Here is a 26,599-nt window from a genome sequence, read left to right as displayed (position 1 = left end):
TAAGTATAAGATTTTGGAATTAGCTATAAAAACAATTTCTTGTGGGAAGTTATTTTAGCTATCTCGATTCATAATAAGATAAACAACTTTCTGGTTTTAGAAACTGATCTTTAGAGTGGACTAAACATTCTTTGTTGAAGGAAAAGAAAATTATAAGAAATTATAATTATAAGCCAACCTTTAGAATCAGTTAACCAGAATTTACAAAATGACAAAAAAGTCATAACATTGGAAATACTAAAGAAGATCTTTGAAGAATGGAGCCAGAAACTAATAGTTACAATATCAATAGTGTCAGTAAAGATGTCTGATCCTATGGATGGACACTGTCCAAATATGTCAATGAGAGAATGACAGATGTGGAGTAAATTTTATCTGACAAGAAAAAGTACCCAAAAGGAACTACAAATGATATGTAGGAATGATATGCCGAAAAATTGATTTGGAAAAAGGCACTTTACTAATATTTAAAGAAAACTGGCAGAAAATTACAAAAATGAAAGGGGAAGTGTTATGTCCTTATAAGGACATCCGCCCGGATTGGCTGCCAGCCATCGGGCGGGAAAGTTTGAATCACTGTCAGGGGCGGTGCGACTGCCGGAGCGAATATAAGGAGAGCTCCGGCAGCGCGCAGCCAGTCTTGCTACTGTTCTAAATAAAGTTATTAATGTAACGAGCTGGTCGCGTCTTCCATTCCTGCGCCGATCTAACACTGGCGACGAAGGACTAGAGCAATGACGAACCTCGTGGCGCCAAGCCAACAAGACCAAGACACCAGCACCTGAAACCACCAGTAGGCATTTCCGAAGGCATGGCATCCGCTGAAGTCACTTTGCCAGCCCTTGCTCCCTTCCGCCCGTGCAAATGATAAAACAAAAGACTATAGATCCAATAAGAAATGTTTTCTTTTTGGATCTACAAAAGAGGCTTGTTAAACTTTTGAGCAACATGGAGGCAGGGTTTGCAGCTGTAATGCAGCCCTAAATTGAATCTAAGGACAATACTGCCAAGTATTAAGGGACAAGGGAACCTTTTTCAATAGATGTGTAAAAGCAAAAGTTAAACAATAATTTATCAAAAAAAATTTTAATATACATTAAGGGTTTGGACACAATTGCTAGAATGTTATGTTGCTTTCTATAATTTATGGTCTTAGATACAGCTTTTAATTCTGATACTATGAAAATTTGAGAATTGTGGATATGATCCAGTCCACTGTTTGGAAGGGGGTTGTGTCCATGTATGGTCAGAGATCTGTCTTTAATTTATATCTCCATGGTACTGAAATGGTGAATGGATTTAGACGTTGATCAGAATAATTCTATAAGATTTTGTTTGTAACTTTTTAATTGTTGTCCCTTAAGACTTCTGTAAAATTAGAGCTTCAGGATTGGTTATCACAAACAGTGACTCTAATTTCCACCTCATTTTTGACTCTGAAAAGGCATTGAGGCTAATCTGGAGTATTTTGGGTGAAGAAAAAGTTCACCCAATGCTGCAGAGATTGGTCCTCAGTATAGAAAAATTGTGGTGTTAAAAGAACTCATCTAATTAAATATTTTCTTCTTCTTAAATGGGAACTGTGAATTGTATAGATGGGCTGTATATTGGAGTTCTGGCATGGTCATCTTTTTACAGATGTTCAGGGTCTTATTGTCTAAATCTTCTTTGAGATTGTAACCCATGATATGAGTATTTCCTTGAAAAGGCTTCATATTCTTATCTTTAATTTGATGATTCTCAATTGCAGTTTCTTCCAAGAGACATGTCTCCATCAGTTCATTTTGTCTCTTCTGCAAAAGTTCAACTTCCTTGTACAGGGTTTTGAGGTCCATTCTTTCCTGAATCTTCATCCAAAATGATTTATTGAAATGTTTATAAAGTTCCCAATCTAAAGCACACCACTCCTTCACTTTCTCCTTATTCTCTGGATTCAGAGTCTGAATGGTTTGTTGGCTCCTGGCATTCATCTTGAAATAAATCACATCATCCAGATCCCAACACAAAAAATCCTTCAGAAGGATCATTGACTCATCAAAAAAATCAGCAATCAGTATCAAGTGAAAAATCTCTTCTATGTTATTCAGGACAAATTGGATATAACTCTCATCGTATTCTGCATTGTTGTTATACCCAAAATCAAACCACATGTTGTTCTTAGCATGCATATTATTTTTTTCTGTCATATTGTAGTATGACCAAGGAGATGATAGAAAATCATTAATGTCCTTGGATTTTCTAAATGCTGGTGCATAGTTTTTGAAGTAGACATAAGATGATTCAAGCAATAATGCTGGGTGTCTCAGGATAGAAAAATAAAAGGTATTATTTGGCATTATTCTTCTGACCTTTTAAATGAAAGAGAGGGGGAGAGAGTTTAAAATAAGTATCAATATTTTTGAATAATCAGTAAAAATTCTGTATTCTAAAATAAATACAATTGACCTATCACTTGCAGAACTTAACAAGATTTCAGGAAAGTTGGTGCAATATGAAATGGTACTAGCTTTTGCATATCTGTAGAGAGATACTATACATTAATTTAGCCATATTAATTGAGACATTACAAGAAACCATAAGAAGACAAAGACTCTAATGGCACAAACAAGTTTTAAACTCCTTTGGGCTTCCGTGCTTCTCCTTTTAAAGGAATGTTTTAAAAAATCATTTCCATTTTTAAGTAATTGTAGCACCTTATATTGTCCCAATCAGAATATCTATGCTTTATTTAACTAATTTAATATAAATTAGATTAACCATAACTCAAGGTTTGGATGCTACTTTAAACCAAGGGTGAAATGTTACCGGGGTGGTTCGCTGGAACTGGAAGTGAAAATGCTGCTGGTTTGTCAGAACCGATAGTAAAAAAATGCTTTAAAAAGTAAAGTTCCCACGATCGCGCGGCACAGCTGATCCTCGGAACCTCTTTTTTTACCTTTTTTAGCACTTTTTTACTACTGGTTTGGGCAATAGGCAGTAAATGCTTTAAAAAAGTAAAAAAAATGTTCCGACAATCAGCTGTGCCAATCGGCTGTGCCGCAATCGGAGCTTTTTTTTTACTTTTTAAAGCATTTTTTTACTACCTATTGCCTGGACCGGTATTTTTGTGTAAAGTGTGATAGTTTGTTTTTGAGCTCTCTGTGACTCTGTGAGGTTCCTGCTTGTTGCAGGGGCCACTTTGTGTGAAGTCCAGCTGCTTTTGCATTGTGTATGAGTCAGTTGTGTAGCTTTTATGTTATTTTTGTGTAAAGTGTGATAGTTGGTTTTCCTGGTCACATGACCACCAAGTCATGCCAGTCATATGACCGTCATGCCCGCCACGCCACGCCCACAGAACCAGTAGGGAAATTTTTTGAATTTCACCACTGCTTTAAACAATAGGTAATTGGGGGAGAAATGAAAGTTTCTGATATCTTTCTTTATAGTTTGGGTAAAGAAAGATCTAATTTATCACGTTTGCATTCAGTAAGTATGAGAAGCCAGCAAAATGCTTACTTATATTCATCATAATGGGCAGGTCTTTGGAGAAAATATTAAAATACTGATGATGTTACCTAGTTTGAGTAATGAAACATCTGAAAGAAAACAACCAAGCTCAGAGCATTGTTGGAAGTTAAATTATTATTCCAAGCCAGGAGAGAGACACAGGAATTAGAGGCAGGCTGAAGTTTTGCAAAGGGAGTCTCCGTTTATTTAGTCACCAGAAACAACAGTGACAGTAGCATGTTTCTGGGGTGATGGACAAATTGGGGTTGAGAGTAGATGGGATTTTATACAATTTTGGGGGGCTTTGTGATTGAGATGCCTGTTCCTGTGCAAGAATATGTCCTTTAATATTTTAATGGCTGTTGCCAGGTTCCTATGGAGTCATGTAGGGGTCATGACTGGCTCTATAGGCAAAAGGGGAAATGCAAATCCTAGATGTTTTGTTTGAATGAGCTAATTTTGTCAGTTTCAGCTACCATGCTTGCTTATTGTGCTGCTTATTTAGAGCTGTTGGTTGCCCTTTGTTTATGAACAGAGTGGCCTGGCTTTATGAATGGAGGCAAAATATCAATTCATAAAGCGTAGCGTCTTCAGACTTCTACTTGAGGCTGTTTTCCTATAGCAGAAAGACTGGGGCTGCTTTTTGCCTTTATTAAGGAGATTTTTCTCCTCTTCTCCTTTAGGGGAAATATTCTATTCTGCCTCTTTTAATATTCTGTAGAATATTTTATTCTGGGAAGGAGGCCCTTCCCACAGACATCTCATTAATTATCACACCAACCACATAATTGGAAACAAATGAAGAAGAAGATCAGTTTCATTCTTAGCAGACTTGAAGCAAGCAGGGAAGAGGGAAATATAAAAAGGGGTCTCTATTATTAGAACCATAGGTGCTGGCTATTGCAGATTGCAGAATCACGTGATGTATTTGTTCTATTTACAGAACAGTATGTTTAGAAATCAATAGTGCTTAACAATAAACACAGTATAGTTTGTGTGCCATTACATATGCTGAATGAGCTTGTTTCATTCCCCTGGACTTTCTGCATAAAAGTACTTAAAATACCACTACATACTGCTCAATGAGAGGGTGAGACAGATGGACAAAGCTGATATTTTTAAATGAAAAGTGAGTCAATTTTTCCAAATTACACTCCTTCAGATATATAAGTGGAAATAGAGGTTCTTTGAAGTTTCTTTTTTTTTCTTTTGCCTTTGGAGACTATGGAGTTTGTGGAGAAGAGAATATCACCAGAGTCCATGGAGCTCAAATTTTGTGGATGAATTTGCATTTTTTAAGATGTTTATTCAGAGAACAACAGAGAATAGGATCATTCATCATCACAGAGACTTAATACATCTAATTTGATATCTTAAATTGTTTTACTAAATAATTATGTCACTAAAAACTGGCATTTCGCTACTGAAATTTGGTTGTGCAAATTTGGGAGTAGGGTTGCAGGAGGTTACAAAAATGGACTGGGCTTAATGTCTCTCCTGTGTCCTGTCCTGTTTTTTTCTTCCCCCTTCCCAATGGAGAGATTGTTTAAACAGTCCTCACTAGTGCAGTCCTTTCAATGTATATATCCCATGATGTTCCTGTATACCTTACCTTGTAACTGCTTCCTCTCCAATGAATGTAAATATAAATATTAAACCAGTGGTGGGTTTCAAAATTTTTTACTACCTGTTCTGTGAGTGTGGCATAGCTTGGTGGGTGTGGTTTGGTGGGCGTGGCAGGGGAAAGATACTGTAAAATCTCCATTCCATCCCCAATCCAAATTTCTCCTCATTCTTTGGTACCAATTCTGCAAATTCCAAATTAAGCATCAACACAGATTAACAGCAACAATGACTCCTACAGAAGGCACTAACTCCAACTGACAAAAGCTGTAGTAAAAAATGGAAACTTTACAAAATAACTTCTATATTCTTACCTGTTGCCAATTAAACCTTAGGTGATTGCCCATGATGTTGAACTTGAGCGTTTTGAATTCCTCAACATATGATATGTGGAAGGAGTCAGGATAGCCAAGATGGGGCTCATTCCCATAGGGTAAGGCCATGGTGAGGTTATGTTTCTCTGTGAAGCGGCAGAGGATGTTGAGTATTGTACTGCTGCCTGTTTTGTGGGTCTTGAGGAACATGACTTCTGTGATGGGTTGACAGATTTTGGGAGGCCTAGATAAATACACAATATATAACCAAGGAATATATACACATATACACATATACACAATACACAATATATAACCAAGGAAAAATATTTAGAAACTACCTTTCCCATTTGATAATTCATTCCTTATGACTGCCATGGACTTCCCTGATTTCCTTTGTGCTTCTATGTTTAGTCTGATCTGTTTTTATTTCAATAGGTCATGTGTCTACATATGTTTGAAAGCTGGAAGTTTTTAGTTTGTGAATTGTCTGGGGCATTTATGAGCCATAAACGATGTAATTAACATACAGTGCCTTTTTTGTACAATAATAATAATAATAATAATAATAATAATAATAATAATAATAATAATAAGCTAGATGTGATTTTTGTACGAAGTATGGACAGACTGTTCAGAGTTGTAATGAATGTGAGAAACATCTATTTTAAGATGCTCATATATTGAAAGAATTAAATAAACCAGCTGATCTGTCAGCCCAGATAATGGGTGTATAAAGTTAAGGAAAGGAAAACCAAAACACCAAAGAGCTAATATGGGGAGTGGGTTTCCCTCTTCATAAGAGTTTTTATAAAAAGAGAGGGCAATCTCCATTTTGCCTCTGTTTCTCCCTTATGGGGTTTGACTGGAAGGCTGATAACAGCAAAGCTGCAGTGAGCAGCAACAGAGATGCAGCTAATAATTTAGATTGAACATTAGGTCAGTTAAACTAGTTGCATTATTATGTTTTTTTTCAGACTAATGTGTAAAAAACTTTCTACTTGGGCTTGTCTAAGATCCTAGGCTAGAGAGGTCAGCTGATTGAGATCCACCTTTTAAGGAAGCAATTATTCATTCTTTCTCCTTTTATTTTTTCTGCTCAACTTCTACGTCTCTGACTTCGCTGTGGATTATACCGTTTTCCGTTTCTTAGGAAACTTGTATTGTTTATTCTATACCAGGAAGCAAACCTTTAATATATACTTCCTTACACCCTTATATTTTGTTGCTAGTTTAATTATTCTGGTCAGGCCCAATATAAAAGATTGAAGACTTTCTTATATCAAAGGTATTTATTTCTTGTCTTCCTCAGGAATACATTTGGACAGGGAGAGTTCTGACAGGAGCAAAGGCTTATTTACAGAGGAGGTGGGGCAGAAGGTAAGTAGGGACCAATGGCAAGGGACATAATGACATCACATAATGACATATATACAAATACACATATTTACAGAGAACAAGTTAGGTATTTTCAACTGTAACATATTTTCGATGGTAAATCTTTAAAGCATGAAAGTCAGCTGGGTGACCTTGAGCCAGGCACTCTCTCTAAACCCAACTCACCTCACTGGAGTCTTGTTGTGGAGACAACATGAGGAGAAAGGTGTTTTGGATATGTTCGCTGCCTTAAGTTAATTGCGAAAATAACAAAGGTGGTATATAAATAAATAAGTAATAAATACATAATAAGCATGCATTGGCTCTTCCCAAGAATTGTGGGCAGAGTGAAGCAGGATTGTAGGAAGAAAGTTGAGAACCAACAAGGGTTCTTTGCATTCTAAGCATGCCTGAATATGCACCTCTGTTACAATATAAATTTTTAATAATCCCTCTAAGAAGCATAGAATAATAAAGCCTACTATGCTTACTTAATAACATATACATACACACAACAGAATAATATACATATGCATGATTTTTTTAAAAAAATTCCTTCTCACAACTATGGGTGGCCTGTGTCGTGCTCAGTCTCAGGTCCTCTTATCACAGGGGTCTTAAAACTTTTTAAACAGGGGGATGATTCACGGTCGCTCAGACTGTTGGGGGACCAGACCTTCTGGATGGGCATGGCTAGGTGGTCATGTGGCTGGGTGTGCGTGGCCAATTTAGCAGTCCATTTTGCCTTTGTCCTTCCTAAGCTGTAACTTGCTCAACTCAAGGAATCTATTTACTTAATAAGACCCCCACACACAAAGGGAAATAGAGCGCAAACTTTCTTGTCACTTGCCTAACTTCATTACAACGGCAGCTTCAGACTTCTTAAAATAGGCCATTAAAAAAAGAATAAAACAAACAGGATTTCCTTCAAAATAACTCTTGATCATATGTTTCAGATGACCACACAATAAACCAATTTAGACTGCACCAATTAAGACTGTAACTCAAACCCCCAAGATGGGCATTGAGAGACATTGGAAGCAGGCGGAAGAAGGCGAGAATCAACACAAACACTCCCGCCCCAAGCCTCCAATGGTACATTAAGGAGGGATAACGGTCCCTCAGACTGTTGGGGTCTGGACTATAGTTTGAAAAAAACATGAACAAATTCCTATGAACACTACGTATATCTTTATTTGTAGTGCAAAAAAACATGAAATAATACAATATTTAAAATGAAGAACAATTTTAACCAACATAAATATACTACTAATTCAATGGGAAGTGTGAGCCTGCTTTTGGCTGATGAGAAAGTCAATGACCAGTCGTAGCAAGTGATGCAAGTGTTCATCAATTAATCTGGATCTGGTTGGAGATTTTAGAAGTTTCATTCGTGAAAAAGTCTGTTCACAGACATAGGTGCTGCCAAAGATGGTTACCATTATGAGTGAATGGTTCCTGAGATTAAGATATATCTCAGAGGAAAGAGATGCATAGAAATTAGTAAGGTTGCTTGACTTGAATGTGTCTTTCAGAGAGTCACAATTCTGTAGTTCATCCAGTTCCATTTGGTAAATTGGATCAACAATTTCAATGTCAACAGAAAATGGGTTCTGGAAAAGCTGTATGTCCTGTTCATGTGCACAACGCTCTTTAAATCTAATTTGAAACTCCCTTTGCAACATTTCCAGTTAATCCACACACTTTTTGTTTGGGAATGCAACTGTGGGTTTTTCAGCCAACAGCTTTTGAGTAGTAAGGAGATGGCAGAAGTTTTCCTCCTTCACTTGTTTAAAGAGGAGGTCCAATTTTACTTCAAATGTCTTCACACTTGAAAGCATATCACAGATGAGCTTCCCCTTTCCTTAAAGTTGCACATTCAAACTGTTGAGTAGTTCTGTTACATCTGTCAGAAAGGCAAGGTGCCATTTCCATTCTTAATCTTTTTGCTCTGGTACTTCTTTGTTTTTTGAAATCAGAAAAGCAGAAACCTGTGGAAGTAAGTCATAGAAATGTTTCAAAACTCTCCCTCGACTCAGCCAACGGACTTCTGTGTGGTACAAAATATCTTCATAGGCAATATGTAACTCAGATAGAAATTCCTGAAACTGTCTGTGGTTTAGTTCATGTGCCCTAAGATGTTATAATTAGGGCACATGATGATATCACCACAACACAGTGCTTGTTGGTGAATGAGGCATGTATGGCTGTTGGATGGGAGTGGTTGTGTTTGTCCATCACTTTGTTAATGCGTGCAACCACTCCTTTCATACATCCCACCATGCTAGGAGCACCATCAGTTGTCACACTGTCTAGTTAATCCAGTCCAGCTCCAAATCATTCACAGTTTGGTGAACCTTTTCAAAGATATCCTCTCCTGTTGTTGTTCCTTTGATGCTTTTCAATGCAGCAAGCTCCTCTGTGACTTCAAAATAATCATTTGTCCCACAAATGAAAATTAGAAGTTGTGCAGAATCATGAACGTCATTGCTTTCATTGAGTGCCAACGAAAAATAGCAAAGTTTTTTTTGAGGAGTTTTGCAAATGCTGATGCAAATTGTCCCCCATTTCTTCAATCCTTTTTGTAATTGTAGGTCCTGAAAGATGCACTGTACTAAATAGTCTGGACACAAGACTGGACACAAGACTGGACACAAAAAGATGTGTCCAGTCTTCTCTGAACACATCTCTTGGGCAACAGAAAGAAGGCATTATTAACAAATTCTCCCTCTACAAATGGTCTCCCAGTGCACGATATTAGCTTGGCGACTTGAAAACTTGCTCGCAGTGATGATATATTTACCTGCTTCTGCTTCACGAAAGCATTTTGCTGAGTTGTCAATCCATTTTTCAGTTTTAATATTTTGCCTTTTCTCGCTTGTCTGACCAAACAATCATATTTGTCCTTATGTTGAGTCTCGTACTGCTGACATAAATCCTGGCATTTCAGACAAACAGCTCTTTCTTTGTACTGCATGAAAAAGTAATCGGAAGTCCACTGTTCTTTGAAAATCCTGCACTCAGAGTCAATTTTTCTTTTCCTTGACATAATTGTTTCCTAGGGATTAAAAATTGCTATTAGTAAGATACCAATAAATACAGCGCTACAAAAAATAGGGATCACTATAGCACGGACGTAATGACAGGCTGAGAGAAACTGTCAGTGAACGTCCCTCCCCTCCCTTCACCTCTCTATGGGCCCATGTGGTTCCTTCCCCTTTTGTTCCAGGCAAAGGCTTCGCAGCGCTGCTGAGGGCCTCTTGCAAGCAAAGAGTTAAAAATTAAAGTTTGGATGTGATAGTTGAATTTAGGCTGGGCAGCTTCTGCAAAAAAAACCCCCTGGGATGACCTCAAAGCGTGCTCTCACACACACTCTCCTCCCTCCCCACTCAGGCAGTGGGGCTTCTGGAAACACCCAGGAAGGGTTCCGATTCCGCCATCTCATAAGTGCTCCCCTCTCTCCCTGTGCATCAGGCCACCATCAGTCAACTGACCTCTGCCAGCTCTCCCCCACCCTCCAGTCCGCACCCTTCAGCCTTACCTTTGCAAGCAGTGGTGAGCAGAAGTGCGTGGGCAGCGATGAGCAGAAGTACACAGGTGAGCAGCTGCATTCTGCAAGGTATATATAGGCTGGAGGAAGGGCAATGAGGGAGGTGGGAAAAGCCAGCCATGCAAGGAGTGGCTGGGAGGTGGGGCTTAATCCCACCAATGCGCGGGATAGATAGATTGTATCAGCGGGCTGTATCTGGCCCGTGGGCTGTAGTTTGAGTGGGTCTACACAGTATCTTAGCTGTACCTAGTACTGCACAGAAAAGTACTTAAATTGCAATCTTCCATGTGCCATGGTCTTCGCTGAATAATCCCATGCTTATTGGGCCTCTGCAGTTATCATGGCTTTGATTAATCAAGGCTTTCCTCTTATACCTTTATTAAGTTAGATAAAGTATTGTTATAAGCAGATTAATAGCCTTATAATACCTTATGCACAGTGGTGGGATTCAATTTTTTTTTACTACCGGTTCTGTGGGCGTGGCTTGGTGGGCGTGGTGTGGCTTGGTGGGTGTGGCTTAGTGGGCATGGCAGCCCACTAAGTGGGCATGGCATCCCACCCCACTCCAGGGGAAGGTTACTGCAAAATCTCCATTTCTTCCTGATCAGCTGGGACTTGGGAGGCAGAGAATAGGTGGGGACAGGGCCGTCAGAGGTGATATTTACCAGTTCTCTGAACTACACAAAATTTCCACTACCGGTTCTCCAGAATAACACCTGCTGAATAACACCTCTGCTTATGCAGCTTTCCTTGCTAATGGTTTGGGCACATTTTGGCCTGTATGTTGCAAGCACCATGTGGGAGATGACAAAGCTGAGCCCAAGTGAGGGGGTCAAATGTGTCATAAATCATGAGTCCCTGCATGCCCACAAGAGATTTAAATCCAGCCCACCTTGAATGCCTTCTTAATTCCCGTGCATTTCCCTTGACTGTTGGTAGCTCAGATTTTTGTAGAGAGCTTTAGCTTGTAATAAATCTTTATATTAATTTAAACTGCCTGAATCTCCTGATTTCCCCAATGCTCGACACACAGCACAGTTATTCAAATACATTCACAATTTCTATGCAAGATACTCTTGCAAGCATCATATTGTTACCCACATCTCACCCCTAGAGAGTATATGTAGTATACCAATACACCCAGGATATGGTTGTTTTTAATTATCAATAATTGTAATATTAGGGGTTTTTAAAATCACACACATGCACACACACACACACACACATACACATTATACCTGCAATCCAGTGTGAAAAGGGAAGGAAGAACACTTGGTGGATCAATTCAACATAGAACTTTCTTATCATTGCAATTCAGTAGCTCAATATCAGTACTCTTTAAAGAGGAATATCATTTCTGTTGTATTTGTTTTAGAAAATACACTTACTTGATGTCCTCTGTAGGATAGTATTGAAAGTATCCTATCAGGGTAAGACCTGCCAGCCAAAGAATGAGATGCAAAAATCGCTGAAAAAACCTAGGAAAAAAACCCAAATACAATCTTCATTTTTTAATTAGTTACCAGAGTTCTTAGCATGTTTATACATTACAAACTATCTTTGCCAATTCCTGAATGTAATGCATTCACCTCCTTACCCAGAAACCAATAACACCATTGAGTGAAAAATGTAGATGAGATCCATGCTTCCTAAGACACGTAGCACCAGAACTTGGTAGCAAACTGTAGAATTATAAATGTAATTATGCTAGTGGAGTTTCCTGTAAATTTTAGGTGAAAAATAAATGTGAATGCATTAAACCTCAGATAGGCTTAACCCAGTGGTGAAATCCAGTTTTTTTTACTACTGGTTCTGTGGGTGTGGCTTGGTGGGTGGTGGGTGTGGCAGGGGAAGGATACTGCAAAAACTCCATTCCCACCCAACTCCAGGGGAAGGATACTGCAAAATCCCCATTCCCTCCCCACTCCTGGCAGAAGGATATTACAAAATCTCCATTCCCACCCCACTCTGGGGCCAGCCAAATGGTATTTGCTGGTTCTCTGAACTGCTCAAAATTTCCTCTACCAGTTCTCCAGAACCTGTCAGAACCTGCTGGATTTCACCCCGGTTTAATCCATTTATTGCTGGATTAATCTACCAGAACAAAAAAGTCCAGGGCATTGAATCACATTCCACTTGAGTAATATCTATTGTATTTACTGTAACCCTTAGCTGTCTAAAATATAAACTTGAAAAGGTGTAATCTATAGCCCCGAAATGCTACTGCTTTGACAGCTAGCTATAGATTATGAATCAAAGGAGACAGTTATATTAAAAGAAATATGATTTAAAGCCAGCATAGGCATTCTGGGGCTGACTGGAAAGTTGTAATTCTTCAGTTATAAAGTTTAAAATTAAGGCTTTGGAAAACACTGATATAATTTGTTACTAATCATTGTGCTGCTTACTCATACAATTCTAGATAGCCTTCAATATACATATATTATAACTTCCATAAAAATCAGTTCAACAGTAAAATATATATGTTGCTATCTACAATTAGATGACTTTAGTCTTCATTAAAACAATTATTTTTTATTAAATGACAGACATTCAATTCACGCAGGAAAAGGAAGAACATTTTGTTATCTATTATTGCCATCAAGCTTATCTTCTGTAAAGTTAAGGTTCAATTAAAAGAATTCAAACACACACACACACACACACACACACACGACTCTTTGCCATTTCCTTTTTTTTTTTTTAACACAAAATAAGCTTTCTCTTTGGAACATTTCTTTTGTATTTTGCGGTTATTCTCATTTTATTATATTCCAGCTTTTAACTAAAGAGAACTCCAAAAGAAAATCTCAAGCTTTCCTGGGTATCCTTAAGAAGAATTGGGGCAGAAATAGGAAGTTATCTGTGAATATACAGAGAACCAGGATATACTTACTCAGGATATATTTACTCAAATAATAAGGGATAAAAGGCATATATGGTGTAATAAATTTTTTAAACTTTTTAAATTTAAACTTTTTCTCGATGTACAATATCCTAATGGTAGCATGAATCTACTAACGCTATTGATAGAAATAACTGTGTCTTTTATTTTTCACCCAAAAATGGGATTGTGGGAGGCACTACATGCCTGAATTATTTGACAAATGCAGAATTCAAATTTAACTATTAAAACATGGTACATATGACTGCCTCCATGCAGGAATACTCCGGCTACTGTATTTAGAAATGTAGTCTTTAGTTTAACATTGTTGACGTACAAATTTAATGCATGTTATTACAGTCAAGTAGGATAAAAATTCCAAAATATTGAAAGGGACAGCTTGAGTTGCATTTATCTATGCCATTGATTTCTGCTTTTTCCATCTATCTTAGAGCCTAAAAGTACTCCTTATTATTAGTTATTAGTTGCGAAGTCATGTCCGACCCATTACAACCCCATGGACAATGTTCCTCCAGGCCTTCCTGTCCTCTACCATCCTCGGGGGTCCATTTAAGCTCATGCCTACTGCTTCAGTGACTTCTATCAGTCAACTATAACAGATTTTTTTTTTTTAATTTGATTTATATGCCGCCCTTCTCCGGAGACTCAGGGCGGCTTACAATGCTTAGTTTTGCTTAGTAAAAAAAAAAAGTATAAACTATTTGGAACTGAAACAAGCTTAAGAAAGCCTTTTGTCTATTTTGTCTTGGGGAACTTCCTTGATTGTGAAAGACACTACATGCCTGAATTATTTGACAAGTGTAGAATTCAAATTTAACTATTAAAACAGGGTACATATGACTGCTTCCATGCAGGAATATTCCTGCTGCTGTATTCAGAAATGTTGTTTCTTTAGTCCTCTCACTGGAAAACAAGCACCAATTGTTTTGTTTTCCATCATTATTTGAAGACATATACTTTGACCATTTATGTAAATCCCCCTTTATAATGCTCCCTCATATATGATGCCTTCCTGACAGATACATCCACCAGTAAATCAGGAAAAAATAAAGAATTTATTCCTTATTCAATATATTAACAGAATAATGGAGTTGGATGGAACCTTGGACGTCTTCTAGTCGAGCCTCCTGGTAGGAGACTCTGGCCTATATCATTTCAGAAAAATGGCTGTGCAATCTTTTCTTAAGAACTTCCAGTAATGGGACTTCCGGATTGCTGCTTGTCGCTGCCAGACGTTCCTTTGGGATCGTCAGCTTCCATCGCCTGTCAGAGCCGCCTTCACAACGGAATGGTGGCTCGAAAAAACTCCGTTTCCATGAGGAAACGGAGATAGAGCCGGCAGGGGTGGGTAGAACTCTCTGCGGAGTCCCAAAAGTTTTTTCTTTACTTTTGGGACGGAGCGGATGAGATGCCCCGTATCCCCGGCCGCTGCTCCGGGCTTTGGGAGACCTCTGCTAAATGCAGAGCCAGGCGTCAAGAGCAAGCCTGCAAATTTAACAGACTACTCAAAGAAAATGTGAGCTGGACCTGTAATATTGAATCGCAAGTATTTTACTGATTTTTTAAAAAAGAAATTATTTAAGAGAGAGGAGGAAAAGAAAGAGGAAAAAAAAAAGCCTTTTAAAATGGCGTCGGCTGGAGGAGAGGCTGAAAGGGAAAGTCCTTCCGTTTTTTATTACTACAATGTAGCGGAATAAATACCACTGGTTACATTTGTAGACAAAACTTCGCTCCTGTGTCTTTTTCTCTTTTTCTCTCCCTTGGAGACCTGATATTGTTGTTGATTGGAAAGAAGTCTTTCTTGCTTTTTTTTTTCTTTTTTTTAACAAAGTCTGCTTGGGCGGAAACATGGCACTGAGACTCATAAAGTCAGATAAACAAGAAGGGGGGGGGGATTCCCCCACCAACAACTTAAAGGAACAAGTCTTAACTCTTCAGTCTGAGAAACCTGATTTTAATATAATAGAATTTTTTATAGAAGAGATTGAAAGACGGGAGGAGATTGTGAATCAGCAATTTGAAAAATTTAAGCAGGAAATTAAAGAATTGGTGAAATCTATGGCTAAAGGTTTTACAGAATTTATGATGCAGTTGGACATAAATACTAATGCACTAGAGTCTAAAATGGAAGGAATTCAAGATAAATTCGACAATAGAATCCAAAAAATTGAAAATGACTTGATAAATATCCAGGATAATAGCGTAGAAGAAAAATCTAAAATGAATGCTGATCAAAAGTATGGTAATGCAGAAAATCTGCAACACAAGATTGAAAAAGAGATTTTAATGGCACAATATAATTTCACAGAATATGCGATAAGATTAAGAGGTTTGCAGGAAAATAATAGAGATGATTTAAGGAAAATATCTTCTGAATTTCTAGCTGGGATTCTAAAGGTTCAACCTGATGAAGTGTTTTGTAGGATTGACAGAGTTTATCGAATTAACTCCTGGATTGCCAAGCATAGGCAATTGCCTAGAGATGTGGTGATTTATTTTACAGACAAAGAAATTAGGAATAACATCGTGCAAAATTCCTTCAATTCTAAGTTGCAATTGCATGGAAGAAAGATTTGGATTTACAAGGAACTCCCACCTAAGATATTGATGGAAAGGAAGAAATTTGGTTTTCTGGTGAATGAGTTAAAAAAGAGAAATATCTTATACAGGTGGGACGCCCCAGTTGGTATCATATTTAGATATCAAGGAGAAAGATATCAGCTAAACACTGTTGAAAGAGCGGAAGAATTTTATCAAAATAGGTTGAAAATGAACTTAACATCTTCAGGTATAATACAGGATAAACAGAAGGAGCCAGAAATAAAGGTAAAATACCGAAATATAGAGACTGTACCAGATGAATTGCCTTTGGATTTATTGGATACCCCAGCTGGACTATCTACAAACCTGAGAGAAGTGGCATCTAACCTTAAAGTGATGACTTATCAAGGCAAGGATAAGCATGGAAACCAATTAGGTGAAATACAAGGGATAAAAAAGAAATATGAGATACAAAAACAAAATCAACAAGACCAATCTACAAAGCAGAACAAAATCCGACCGGATGATACACAATCTGTAGAAAAGAAACCAGGATGGAAAACAAACCCACAAAAAGAAAAGAAAAACAGAAATAGGAGGTATAAAAATAGAAATTTTTAAATCAGGCAACAGTGAAGCCAGTGACTTTAAAATATGAATTATTATGTGTAAACATGGAAGAGGCGACGTATTGGTTAATATCATCCTGAAGATTGTGGCAGATCTCTGCATGGCCGTAATTTGGGGATGTGAAATGAGCCTTAAACTGATGGATTTGAATTATCTATTTTGGAATATTTTTTTTTTTTTGTTAATAAATATATTATATTATTTCGAATTACAAGGCAAGAGAATTATGCTGGGGCATGCAGAAGATCGGGTTGTTACCCACTACGATGACGGGAATTATCAATTCTGATGAAACCCATAATTATTACTATATGGAATATAATTATAATGTCACTCGGGTGGTTGTTTTTACTTTTATATATATAAGAAGATATTTACTACTGATGGGGGCAGATATGATTGAAGATCTTGAATAAACTGTTGCACCAGCAAGTTACGTTACCCGATTATGGATGATGGTTCTACCAATCCAGTGGAAAGATCTTTAAGAAGATACTATATGGATTATAAATTTAAAGTTATTGTCTTTTCTTTTCTTTTCTTTTTTTATTTAGATATAATGGAAAATATAGACATAGTTTTTTTAAGTAGTGTGGGCAGTGAATTAAAGATATTAAGAAATGTTGTGTATGGTAATTTTGTTTGATAGTGGGTGAATAAGCTAGCTAGTAGATTGATTAGTCTAAGAAAAGGGATTTTTAAGTGATATATTTAGGGGAGTGGAGGAAATGGATAGAGTGGAATAAATGTTAAACTAGATTTGATGGGGAAGGCTGCTTTGAAATGTCATAGTAATATATATAGAAGATTAAATGTTAAAGTAGGATTTATTGTATAGTTTTAAAGTGGAGAAGTTATTTTATAATGTCATAGTATAATGTCTTTTTTTTTTCTTCTTTTTTTTTTTTCCTTTTTTTCCCTTTCTTTTCTCTTTTCTCTTTTCTGAAACGTATGGATAAAGGGGGATGTTATAATATTAATAGTATTTTTAGTAAGTAAAGGTCAATATTTAGAGGAGGGAGTAAGTAATCTGTTATGAATTAGGTTTTTTTATGTTATGAAGAAGTCACAGGGGGGGTGGGGAGGGGGGGTTAGGGAGGGGGAGGGAGAGGGGGGGAAAAAAAGGGGGAAAAATCTGTATTTGAAAACTTTTTCAATAAAAAAAAAAAAAGAACTTCCAGTAATGGAGCATCCACAAGCTGTTCCACTGATTAATTGTTCTAACTTTCAAGAAATTTCTCCTTATTTCTAAGTTGGATCTCTCCTTGATAAGTTTCCATCCATTGCTTCTTGTTCTACCGTCAGGTGTTTTGGATAATAGGTTGACCCTCTTTTCTTTGAGGTAGCCTCTTAGATATTGGAAGACTGCTATCATGTCATCACTAATCCGACTCTTCATTGGACTAAACATACCCAATACCTGCAACCCTTTTTCATAGGGTTTAGCTAATCATCTTTTTGCTCTTTTCTGCACTTTTTCTAGAATCTCAGCAATCTTTTTTATATTGTCATGACCAAAATTGGATGCAATATTCCAAGTGTGTGGGCTAGAATGAGAAACTTGAAGAATACCTGTCAATTTCACCTGGTTAGAAATAAAGAAATGCCACTATTCTACTAGTACATTTGTTGAAAAGAGAAAGAAAGACAATGGTTGCCGAGTATTATTGTTTACATTAGTTAGGTTACATAACGAAATTGGTAGATATCCTTGATAAATTCCACCACTGAAAACATAAAGCTCTACTATTTGATACATTTACACATTTGGTAAGAGAAGGAGAAGGTGTCCAGCCTTTCAATAGTCTGTAAATGAATCTGATAAAAATAAAAAAATGCTCAGCTCTCTTACATTTCACTGGCCCAGCAGCTCAGAATAAAACGACCATGGAGGCCAGCACCATTGAGTTTATTTATTTATTTTATTAGTCCAATTTATATGCCGCCTTCTCTGTAGACTCAGGGAGGCTTACAATGCATTATAACAATAGCCTGCATACTTTTTTTTTTGTATATACCTGCTTATTAGGGCTTTCACCCTCCACAAGTGGTGTTGTTCTATACAAAGTTGGTTTATTGCTCCCACAATCCGGGTCCTCAATTTACCTACCTCGAAAGGATAGAAGGCTGAGTCAACCTTGAACCTGGTGAGATTTGAATTCGCACTAATTGCAGGGAGCTGGCAGCTAAGTGCTAGCACTTAACAGCACTTAGTCCGCTGCACCACCGAGTTCAGGGAAGGAGTATTCCTATCAATGTACAGTAGCCAACTGGACTAGAATTGGAGCAGAGGCACTTTTATGCCTTAGGACATTTTTTAAAAAAGATTTCGTCCTGTATATATTTGCTTTCCTCTGTCTTTGAAATTATCCAAAGGTTTTTCCAAGTTCCCCTTCTGGGCACAATTATGATTAGGTAATCATGCATAAAACAGTCTTTTCACAATGCCTCCACCCCACCTGTTTGTTTAGATATGGATCTCTTCTTGGAAAGGTTTCCCCACCTGTCACCCTCCCAACACTCAGCAAAGACTTTCTTAAAAAATCCCTAGGATTTTTAATCTATGCGGAATTGGAATACTGCGTCAGCTTTATAAATTTTAATTTCTTTCTAAAGCATGTGCGCATTACTTATATTGTATTTTTACCTGCAGCATTTAATAGATTTTCATATTATACATTGTCCTGCGTTTTTGTCTTATGAACTACACACTTAGTATCTGTTATAAATTAATGATAAACAGTGGATGTGCATACATATCAATCAATCAGCAATGCTTTGAAGAAATCTTAGATAATTTTTTCTGCACTCAAGTTAGTAATTCTACAAGAGAACTAAGTTAGAAGACCAATCTATAAGGAAAAACAAAGGAAACAGAAATCATTAACCAAAGACTTGAATAGTCAAAGAGACAATGCTCTGGAATAAGCTCAAATTATACATAAACTTTCCCCCTTTCTTCAAGATCCTAATGTGCTGAATTGTTATTATCCCCATCAGCGTCGCATAGAAATTATTATGGGAGAGAGGATGTCAGCAATAATGCTGAAATTAGGGCTGTATTTATCTGTAAACTATCAACAAAGATCTCTTCCAAGTCTGTTATTCTATTATTCTGTTAATTCTCTGGAAAAAGTTATAACTTTTTACATCTTCAAACCCACACAGCTTCAACCTTAAACTGTCTACCGTGGACTTCACCCCATCCTAAGAGGTCCCTAAAGGGGCCGTGCATAAGCGCACCAGCGTGCCTACCATCCCTGTCCTACTGTCCCCATTTATTTGTACTCATTTCCTATGTTCATGTTCATGTTCATGTTCATGTCCATGTTTATATTTATATCTGTTATCTTGTACGTTTGACAAAACAAACAAACAAACAAACAAACAAACAAACAACACTAAGTAATAAGCAAACAGGAATTAAGAACATACTATCCACCTTGATCTGTTAATTCATCTCCGCAAAATCTTCTTTTCAACCTTTTCAACTCATGATTTGAAACTCAGCCAACTTTGAATTATGTAAGGTTACAAAACAGGTTATTTTATCCTTCATCAAAACTTTCAGTAAAAAAGTTATATTCTCTCCCCTCATCTTGTTCCTTACCTGCAAATGCCTTTCATTCTGCCTGTCTGTCACAGTGATAAGTGAATTTCTGGTTGGCGGTCAGAGTGCAGTTCCTGAATAGAGCTGCTCAGCAGTCTGGGCAGGGACAAAATGGGTGGCATAATGCCATAGACACACAATATGATACATACATGTAAATCTGCATGGCACACGTAGATTATTGCAACTCATATAAAAATTAATGAAACACAATGTATTTAACACAATGTAATAACTAGAAATAGTTGAGGGAGATGGGCGGTTTAGAAACATGAAATGCAAAAAAATACAAGATTTATACAAGATGATGGAAAGCTCAAAAGCCTTTCTTTAGTCTTGAGAATACAAAAAGCTGTTTATTCAGAATTTATTTTGGTAAATAATACCTGGATACTTTGGAAATCAATATTCTACTTTCTTCAGATCATATAAATCTTTTGCCTTTTACAGTACTAAAGATTTCCACGGCATGGAATGTTTATATTCTATGTTTGTAACTAATTTTGGTCTCTGTCTTGTGGAATACTTTCCCCGTTGAGATCCAGTAGGCTCTATCCTCTTAATCTTCCAAAAAGCAGTTAAGAGCTGACTTTTCCCTTGGTTGGGCAATAGTTCTGTTAAACCAAGTGATTGTATAGTTGGCTGGATATAATTGATAGAGTTAGGCGTTTTTTTTTCTTCATTGTGTGTTTTTATTGTCTTTCAATAATATATTACTGCTGTTTATTTTTCTTTGTTGTTTCACAGCTATAGTACTTTACTGCTTATTTTTTAGATCTGTATCTCCATCTTTCCATAAATAGATGCATTAACAAATGAACTAAATCTATCATCTGTCTGTCTGTCTGCTTTCTGTCTGTCTGTCTGTCTGTCTGTCTGTCTGTCTGTCTGTCTGTCTGTCTGTCTGTCTAGCTAGCTAGCTAGCTAGCTATCTACCCATCTATATCTCTACCTACCTACCTACCTACCTCATCTATCTATTCTTTGACTCATTCTTGACTCCTTGAGATTGTCTAGAGAAAACCGGGTAGCTTTTTAGGCAACATTTTTGGAAGTGGCTTGCCCTTGCCTTTTTCCTAGAGCTGAGAGAAAGTGACCTGCCCAAGGTCAGCCAGCTGGTTCTGCCCTTAAGGCAAGATTAGAACTCACAGTCTCCTGATTTCAAGTCCTTAAGTACTACATCAAATTGGTTCTCATTAAAAATATAATTACACATTCAAATTAGTACATCAGTAAATCTACATCATAATCATATACACATATTCCAAAGTAAACTAAGTTTTGCTGCTTAAATAATACTTTAGCAATACAAGTATTTAACTACTTATATACTTATATCCTTATTCATTTCTCCAACTCTTCAGCAAGCAAAGACTTGCTTAATCCACTTCCTCCTATTTGCTGATGTTTTCTGACAAGTTCCCTAACCGGTGGTGAGGCCTCTCCTCAAGAAGCCGTCCCTGGATCCGGCAATATTGGCCAACTATCGTCCTGTCTCCAACCTTCGCTTCCTGGCGAAGGTTGTTGAGAGTGTGGTCGCGCGACAGTTTCCACAATTCTTGGAGGAAACATCCTATCTAGATCCGTTCCAGTCTGGTTTCAGGCCTGGGCACAGCACGGAAACGGCATTGGTCGCGTTGGTTGATGATCTCTGGAGGGCTCGGGACAGGGGTTGTTCCTCTGTTCTGGTCCTGTTAGACCTCTCAGCGGCTTTTGATACCATCGACCATGGTATCATGCTGCACCGGCTGGAAGAGTTGGGGATGGGGGGCACCGTATTACGGTGGTTCTCCTCCTTTCTCTCCGACCGGTCGCAGTTCGTGTTGGCAGGTGGGCAGAGGTCGACCTCAAGGCCTCTTATATGTGGAGTGCCTCAGGGGTCGGTCCTCTCGCCCCTCCTGTTCAACATTTATGTGAAGCCGCTGGGCGAGATCATCCGTGGCTTTGGGGTGAGATACCACCAGTACGCTGATGACACCCAGCTGTACATCTCCACCCCAGGCCACCCCAACGATGCCCTTGAAGTGATGTCCCAGTGCCTGGAGGCTGTGCGGATCTGGATGGGGAGGAACAGGCTCAGGCTCAACCCTTCCAAGACTGAGTGGCTGTGGCTCCCGGCATCCCGATATAGTCAGTTGACTCCATCACTGACTATTGGGGGCGAGTCGTTGGCCCCCACAGAGAGGGCTCGCAATCTGGGAGTCCTCCTGGATAGGCAGCTGTCCTTGGAGGAACATCTGACAGCTGTAACCAGGGGGACCTTTTGTCAGGTTCGCCTGATCCGCCAGTTGCGGCCCTTTCTTGATCGGGATTCCCTGTGCACAGTCACTCATGCCCTCGTCACCTCTCGCCTTGACTACTGCAACGCTCTCTACATGGGGCTCCCCTTGAGGAGCACCCGGAGGCTCCAACTGGTCCAGAATGCAGCAGCGCGGGTAGTGACGGGAGCAGCCTGGCGCTCCCATGTAACACCGCTCCTGCGCGAGCTGCACTGGCTCCCAGTGGTCTTCCGGGTGCGCTTCAAGGTGTTGGTTATCACCTTTAAAGCGCTCCATGGCATAGGGCCTAGCTATCTTCGAGACCGCCTGCTGCCACCGACAATCTCCCATCGACCCGTGCGCTCCCACAGAGAGGGCCTCCTCGGGGTGCCATCAGCCAAACAGTGCAGGCTGGTGACCCCCAGGGGGAGGGCCTTCTCTGTGGGGGCACCTACCCTCTGGAATCAATTGCCTCCAGAGATAAGGAGAATCCAAGACCTCGGTGCCTTCCGCCGTGCCCTTAAAACCTTCCTTTTCCAGCAAGCCGGGCTGGCCTAATTTTTTTAAGTGTTTTTAAGTGTTTTGTTTATTGTTTTTAATTAATGGGGCCAAATTTATATATGTATATTTTAACTGTATTTTAATATTTGTACTTGATGTTTTTACTTGGCTGTTCACCGCCCTGAGTCCTCAGGGAGAAGGGCGGTATACAAATTCAAAATAAATAAATAAATAAATAAATAAACCTATTCCATATTAATTCAATAAGAATCATCTACAAAATATGTAGTTAATTCATTTCTGTCACATTTCCAACAGATATACATCATCTTGAATCTTAAGACTGGATTCTAATACACTAAACCATAGCATATTAAATTTTGTATAAGCCATGAATTCTTAGCTGCAATAAGTCTATTTCTGATTTAGTCAACAAATCATGATTAAGCCAACCATACTTTATGCAGAACTGTGTACCTGCACTTTTGGGTTATACTTGGTTCTATGTGAGGTGCTGAGATGTACACTACTAAAGTAATGGATTTTTAAAAAAGGAACTTGGGATTTTTAAGAGCAAAATAAGATTCTACAATGCTTTTTGCCCCTTACCTGCCACTGCCAACCTATTAGAAATGCTAACACACAGAGAGAAAGACAGGGAGGGAGGGAGGGAGACTTCCAGGATTTGAGAATGCAAAAAGACATTGGATGACTGTATACATCTCAATGATTGCAAATTGACTTTGTCTGTTCTTCTGTATGGATGTTCAAGAACAAATACTTCTCTTTTAGTTACATAAGAATAGAAGAGCAACCTGTTCGGATTAGATCAGGCATGATCAACCTTTTGGTTTGTCAGGGCCACATTGAATGAAGAATTATCTTGAATCACATATAAAATATATCATATAGTCAATGCATATATATGTACCAATGTTAAAAGTTTTCAATCTTGTGGGGCTGCACTACTAGCTGCTTAGGTCCACATGCGGTCCATGGACCAAAGGTTAGACACGCCTGGACTAGACCCATCTTAGTGCAGCATTTTGTTTCTCACCTAATGCCATGGGAACACAACATAGAGACATATCCTTACCCACTCTTGTTCCCTTACAACTGATGTTTGGAGGTAAGCTATCCCCATCAGAAAGAGATAGGAAAAAAAATCTCCCTGCTTATTTTCTCCAGGCCATCCATGATTTTATACACTTCAGGAATGTGCCCACTTAGTTATCTTTTTTCCAAGCCAAATAGTACAAATATTTACCCTTCTCTCATAGGGAAGACATTCAAAGCCCCTCATGCTTTGGATTGCCTTCTCCTTCATTTTAGCCAGTTCTTTATATCTATTTTTAAGTTTGGCAATCCGAACTGTGCACAGTATTCCAGATGTTGAAACCTCATATATTTGTTTAACAGCATTTTGTTATAATAAGCTTTAGCTGTGAAATTAGCCTTTTTCTTCTCTATGTATATAGACCCAATATCTGATTGTACAGATTGTACAGATTGTGTTTGCCATTCGGTGGAACACTAAAGTTTATTGAAAGAGGTGTCCTTCTGGTGTTTGCCTTCTGGGCAGAGCAAAAAGGAAATGTGTTGGAGGGAATTTAGATTGCAAAAGGATAAGCATATATATTTCACAAAAATAGTTGCTTCTGAATTGTAAAGCCTTTTTAATCTCATCATACTTGAGAATGGCTTTTGTTAGTTCAGCCTGAATCATCAACTAGGTGCTTCTTACATCTGCCACAAATGTTTCAAATTTGCATCTAATAAACTATCTTAAAATGCAATATAAAGTTGAGTTTCATATGTAATTCGTGTAACCCGTCGCTACCAGTTCGCTTGTGCATGTGTGTGTGTGCTTGGGCGTGCGTGCGATGCTTCTGCGCATGTGCAGAAGCTTCTGCACATGTGCATAAGCGTCCGGCGCAGGTGGGCGGAGCCTACTGCTGCCTCCGCTACCGGTTCACCAACCTGGGTAGAACCAGTAGCAACCCACCACTGCTTTAGATTATTAAAATATTATGTTTATATATAATACTTATATGTGGGATGCGGGTGGCTCAGTGGCTAAGATGCTGAGCTTGTCGATCGAAAGGTTGGCAGTTTTTGTTTTGTTTTTTAAATTTGATTTGTATGCCGCCCTTCTCCTGATTCTCAGGGCGGCTTACAATGCGTTAAGCAATAGCCTTCATACGTTTGTATACATTTTTATACAAAATCAGCTTATTGCCCCCACAATCTGGGTCCTCATTTTACCTACCTTTGAAAGGATGAAAGGCTGAGTCAACCTTGAGCCTGGTGAGATTTGAACTTGCAATAATTGCAGGCAGCTGCTGTTAATAACAGTGCTTTAGTCTGCTGCTTTAGTCTGCTGCGCCACCAGTTCAGCAGTTCGAATCTCTAGTGCCGCATAATGGGGTGAGCTCCAGTTACTCGTCCCAGCTTCTGCCAACCTAGCAGTTCGAAAGCAGGTAAAATATGCAAGTAGAAAAATAGGGACCACTTTTGGTGGGAAGGTAACAGCATTCCGTGTGCCTTTGGCATTTAGTCATGCCAGCCACATGACCACGGAGATGTCTTTGGACAGCGCTGGCTCTTCAGCTTTGAAACGGAAATGAGCACCACCCCCTAGAGTCGGGAATGATGAGCACATATGTGCGAGGGGAACCTTTACTTTTACCTTTATAATACTTATACAGATAGTAAAATTTCCTTAGAAGAAAAAACCTTTCAAAAAATAATGCTTCTTTTTAAGGTGCGGAATTAAGAAAAATATCATGGAAATATCGTTAAATGTTAAAATTGATGAAATATTACAACTAATGAGGTGATTTGTTTATATGTAATGTTGATTTCAGCAAAGGAGTTGAACTCTCTAATTTCTTAAATGAATATGCTATATCTAGTGTTATTTTGACATTATCAAAAAACATTTATGCTCATACAATTAAGACATCTAATATTCCATAAATTTATCTTTTCTTCTAGAAGGTTTTCAGATTTTAGGAACCATTTTTCAGATTCTGCAAGACAGGAATTCCTTTGCTTTGATTGATCCCTTTCCATTCTATTTAGAAAACATCTGTTTAGAACAGATGTTTATTCTATTCTGTTTCTATTTAGAAACAGAAAAAAAGAAATGGAATTTATTCAGTTTTATTCAACTTGTGTTAACGAAAATTCTTTTTGTGTCAGCATCAGCTGAAGATGCCTATGGAATTGGCCAGACATCCCTTAACATGGCATATAAAAATCCGAGAGCGGTCACTGAGTAGACCCCTCCCTCTTATCTTTACTAAATGTGCTTTTAGAAGTGGTGAGCAGAAAGAATGGTAATTCCCAAAGTTCCTAAAACTTGATCAGGCTCAGTTCCTTAAGCCATTTGCTATCTTTTGCATTTATTTCTGGTTTTTAATAATACCTTCATCATTACTGAGATGTGTGGGAGTGATTCTGGGAATTCTTAAGTGTCTTGAAAGTTGAAAAGCAAAAACTATGAACATCTGACATAAAAGAAAACCTATGGGTATGCAATGCTTTCCCTTGAGGATTCCTGACTGGAAGAAAAGGAGGAATAACAGGCTCAAGCAAAAACTGCAGGCCTACAGTTGCCTGAGGACAAGGCTTGCCATGCTTAGAAAAACAGAGCAAAAACGCACTTGTATACAGATAGTCCTTGACTTATGACCGGTTGCTAAGTGACCATTTAAACTTCCAATGGACTTATCTGGTGGATACTTATAACCTGAGTTTGAAGTTCTGATGGTCACCCCTACCCCCAGTCACATGACCAAA

The 26,599-nt window shown here is 38.3% G+C and overlaps 1 protein-coding gene across 1 annotated transcript; it reads right to left on the bottom strand.

Annotated features, from left to right (window-relative positions):
* Positions 1-1,547: 1,547 nt before the first annotated feature.
* GAL3ST2 (galactose-3-O-sulfotransferase 2) lies at positions 1,548-20,053 on the bottom strand. Its single transcript, XM_070946271.1, has 4 exons — positions 20,037-20,053; positions 11,739-11,828; positions 5,424-5,667; positions 1,548-2,348 (listed from the first exon to the last, which is right to left on the bottom strand). The coding sequence occupies exons 1-4, from the start codon at positions 20,051-20,053 to the stop codon at positions 1,548-1,550; spliced, it is 1,152 nt and encodes a 383-aa protein (XP_070802372.1).
* Positions 20,054-26,599: the final 6,546 nt, after the last annotated feature.

Source organism: Pituophis catenifer, unplaced genomic scaffold, assembly GCF_029215685.1.
Source record: "Pituophis catenifer annectens isolate HBS135680 unplaced genomic scaffold, rPitCat1.0.hap2 SCAF_6, whole genome shotgun sequence".
Lineage (NCBI taxonomy): Eukaryota > Metazoa > Chordata > Lepidosauria > Squamata > Colubridae > Pituophis > Pituophis catenifer.
The sequence above is the reverse complement of the archived record's forward strand: the minus strand, read 5'-3'. Positions and strand labels throughout refer to the sequence as shown.

Excerpts from the sequence above, each read along its gene's own strand:
- GAL3ST2 (XM_070946271.1), bottom strand. Across the intron at positions 5,668-11,738 it reads TATCCTACAGAGGACATCAA|GCCTCCCAAAATCTGTCAAC; the intron begins GTAAGTGTATTT and ends GTATTTATCTAG. Across the intron at positions 2,349-5,423 it reads TAAGGTTTAATTGGCAACAG|GTCAGAAGAATAATGCCAAA; the intron begins GTAAGAATATAG and ends TTCATTTAAAAG.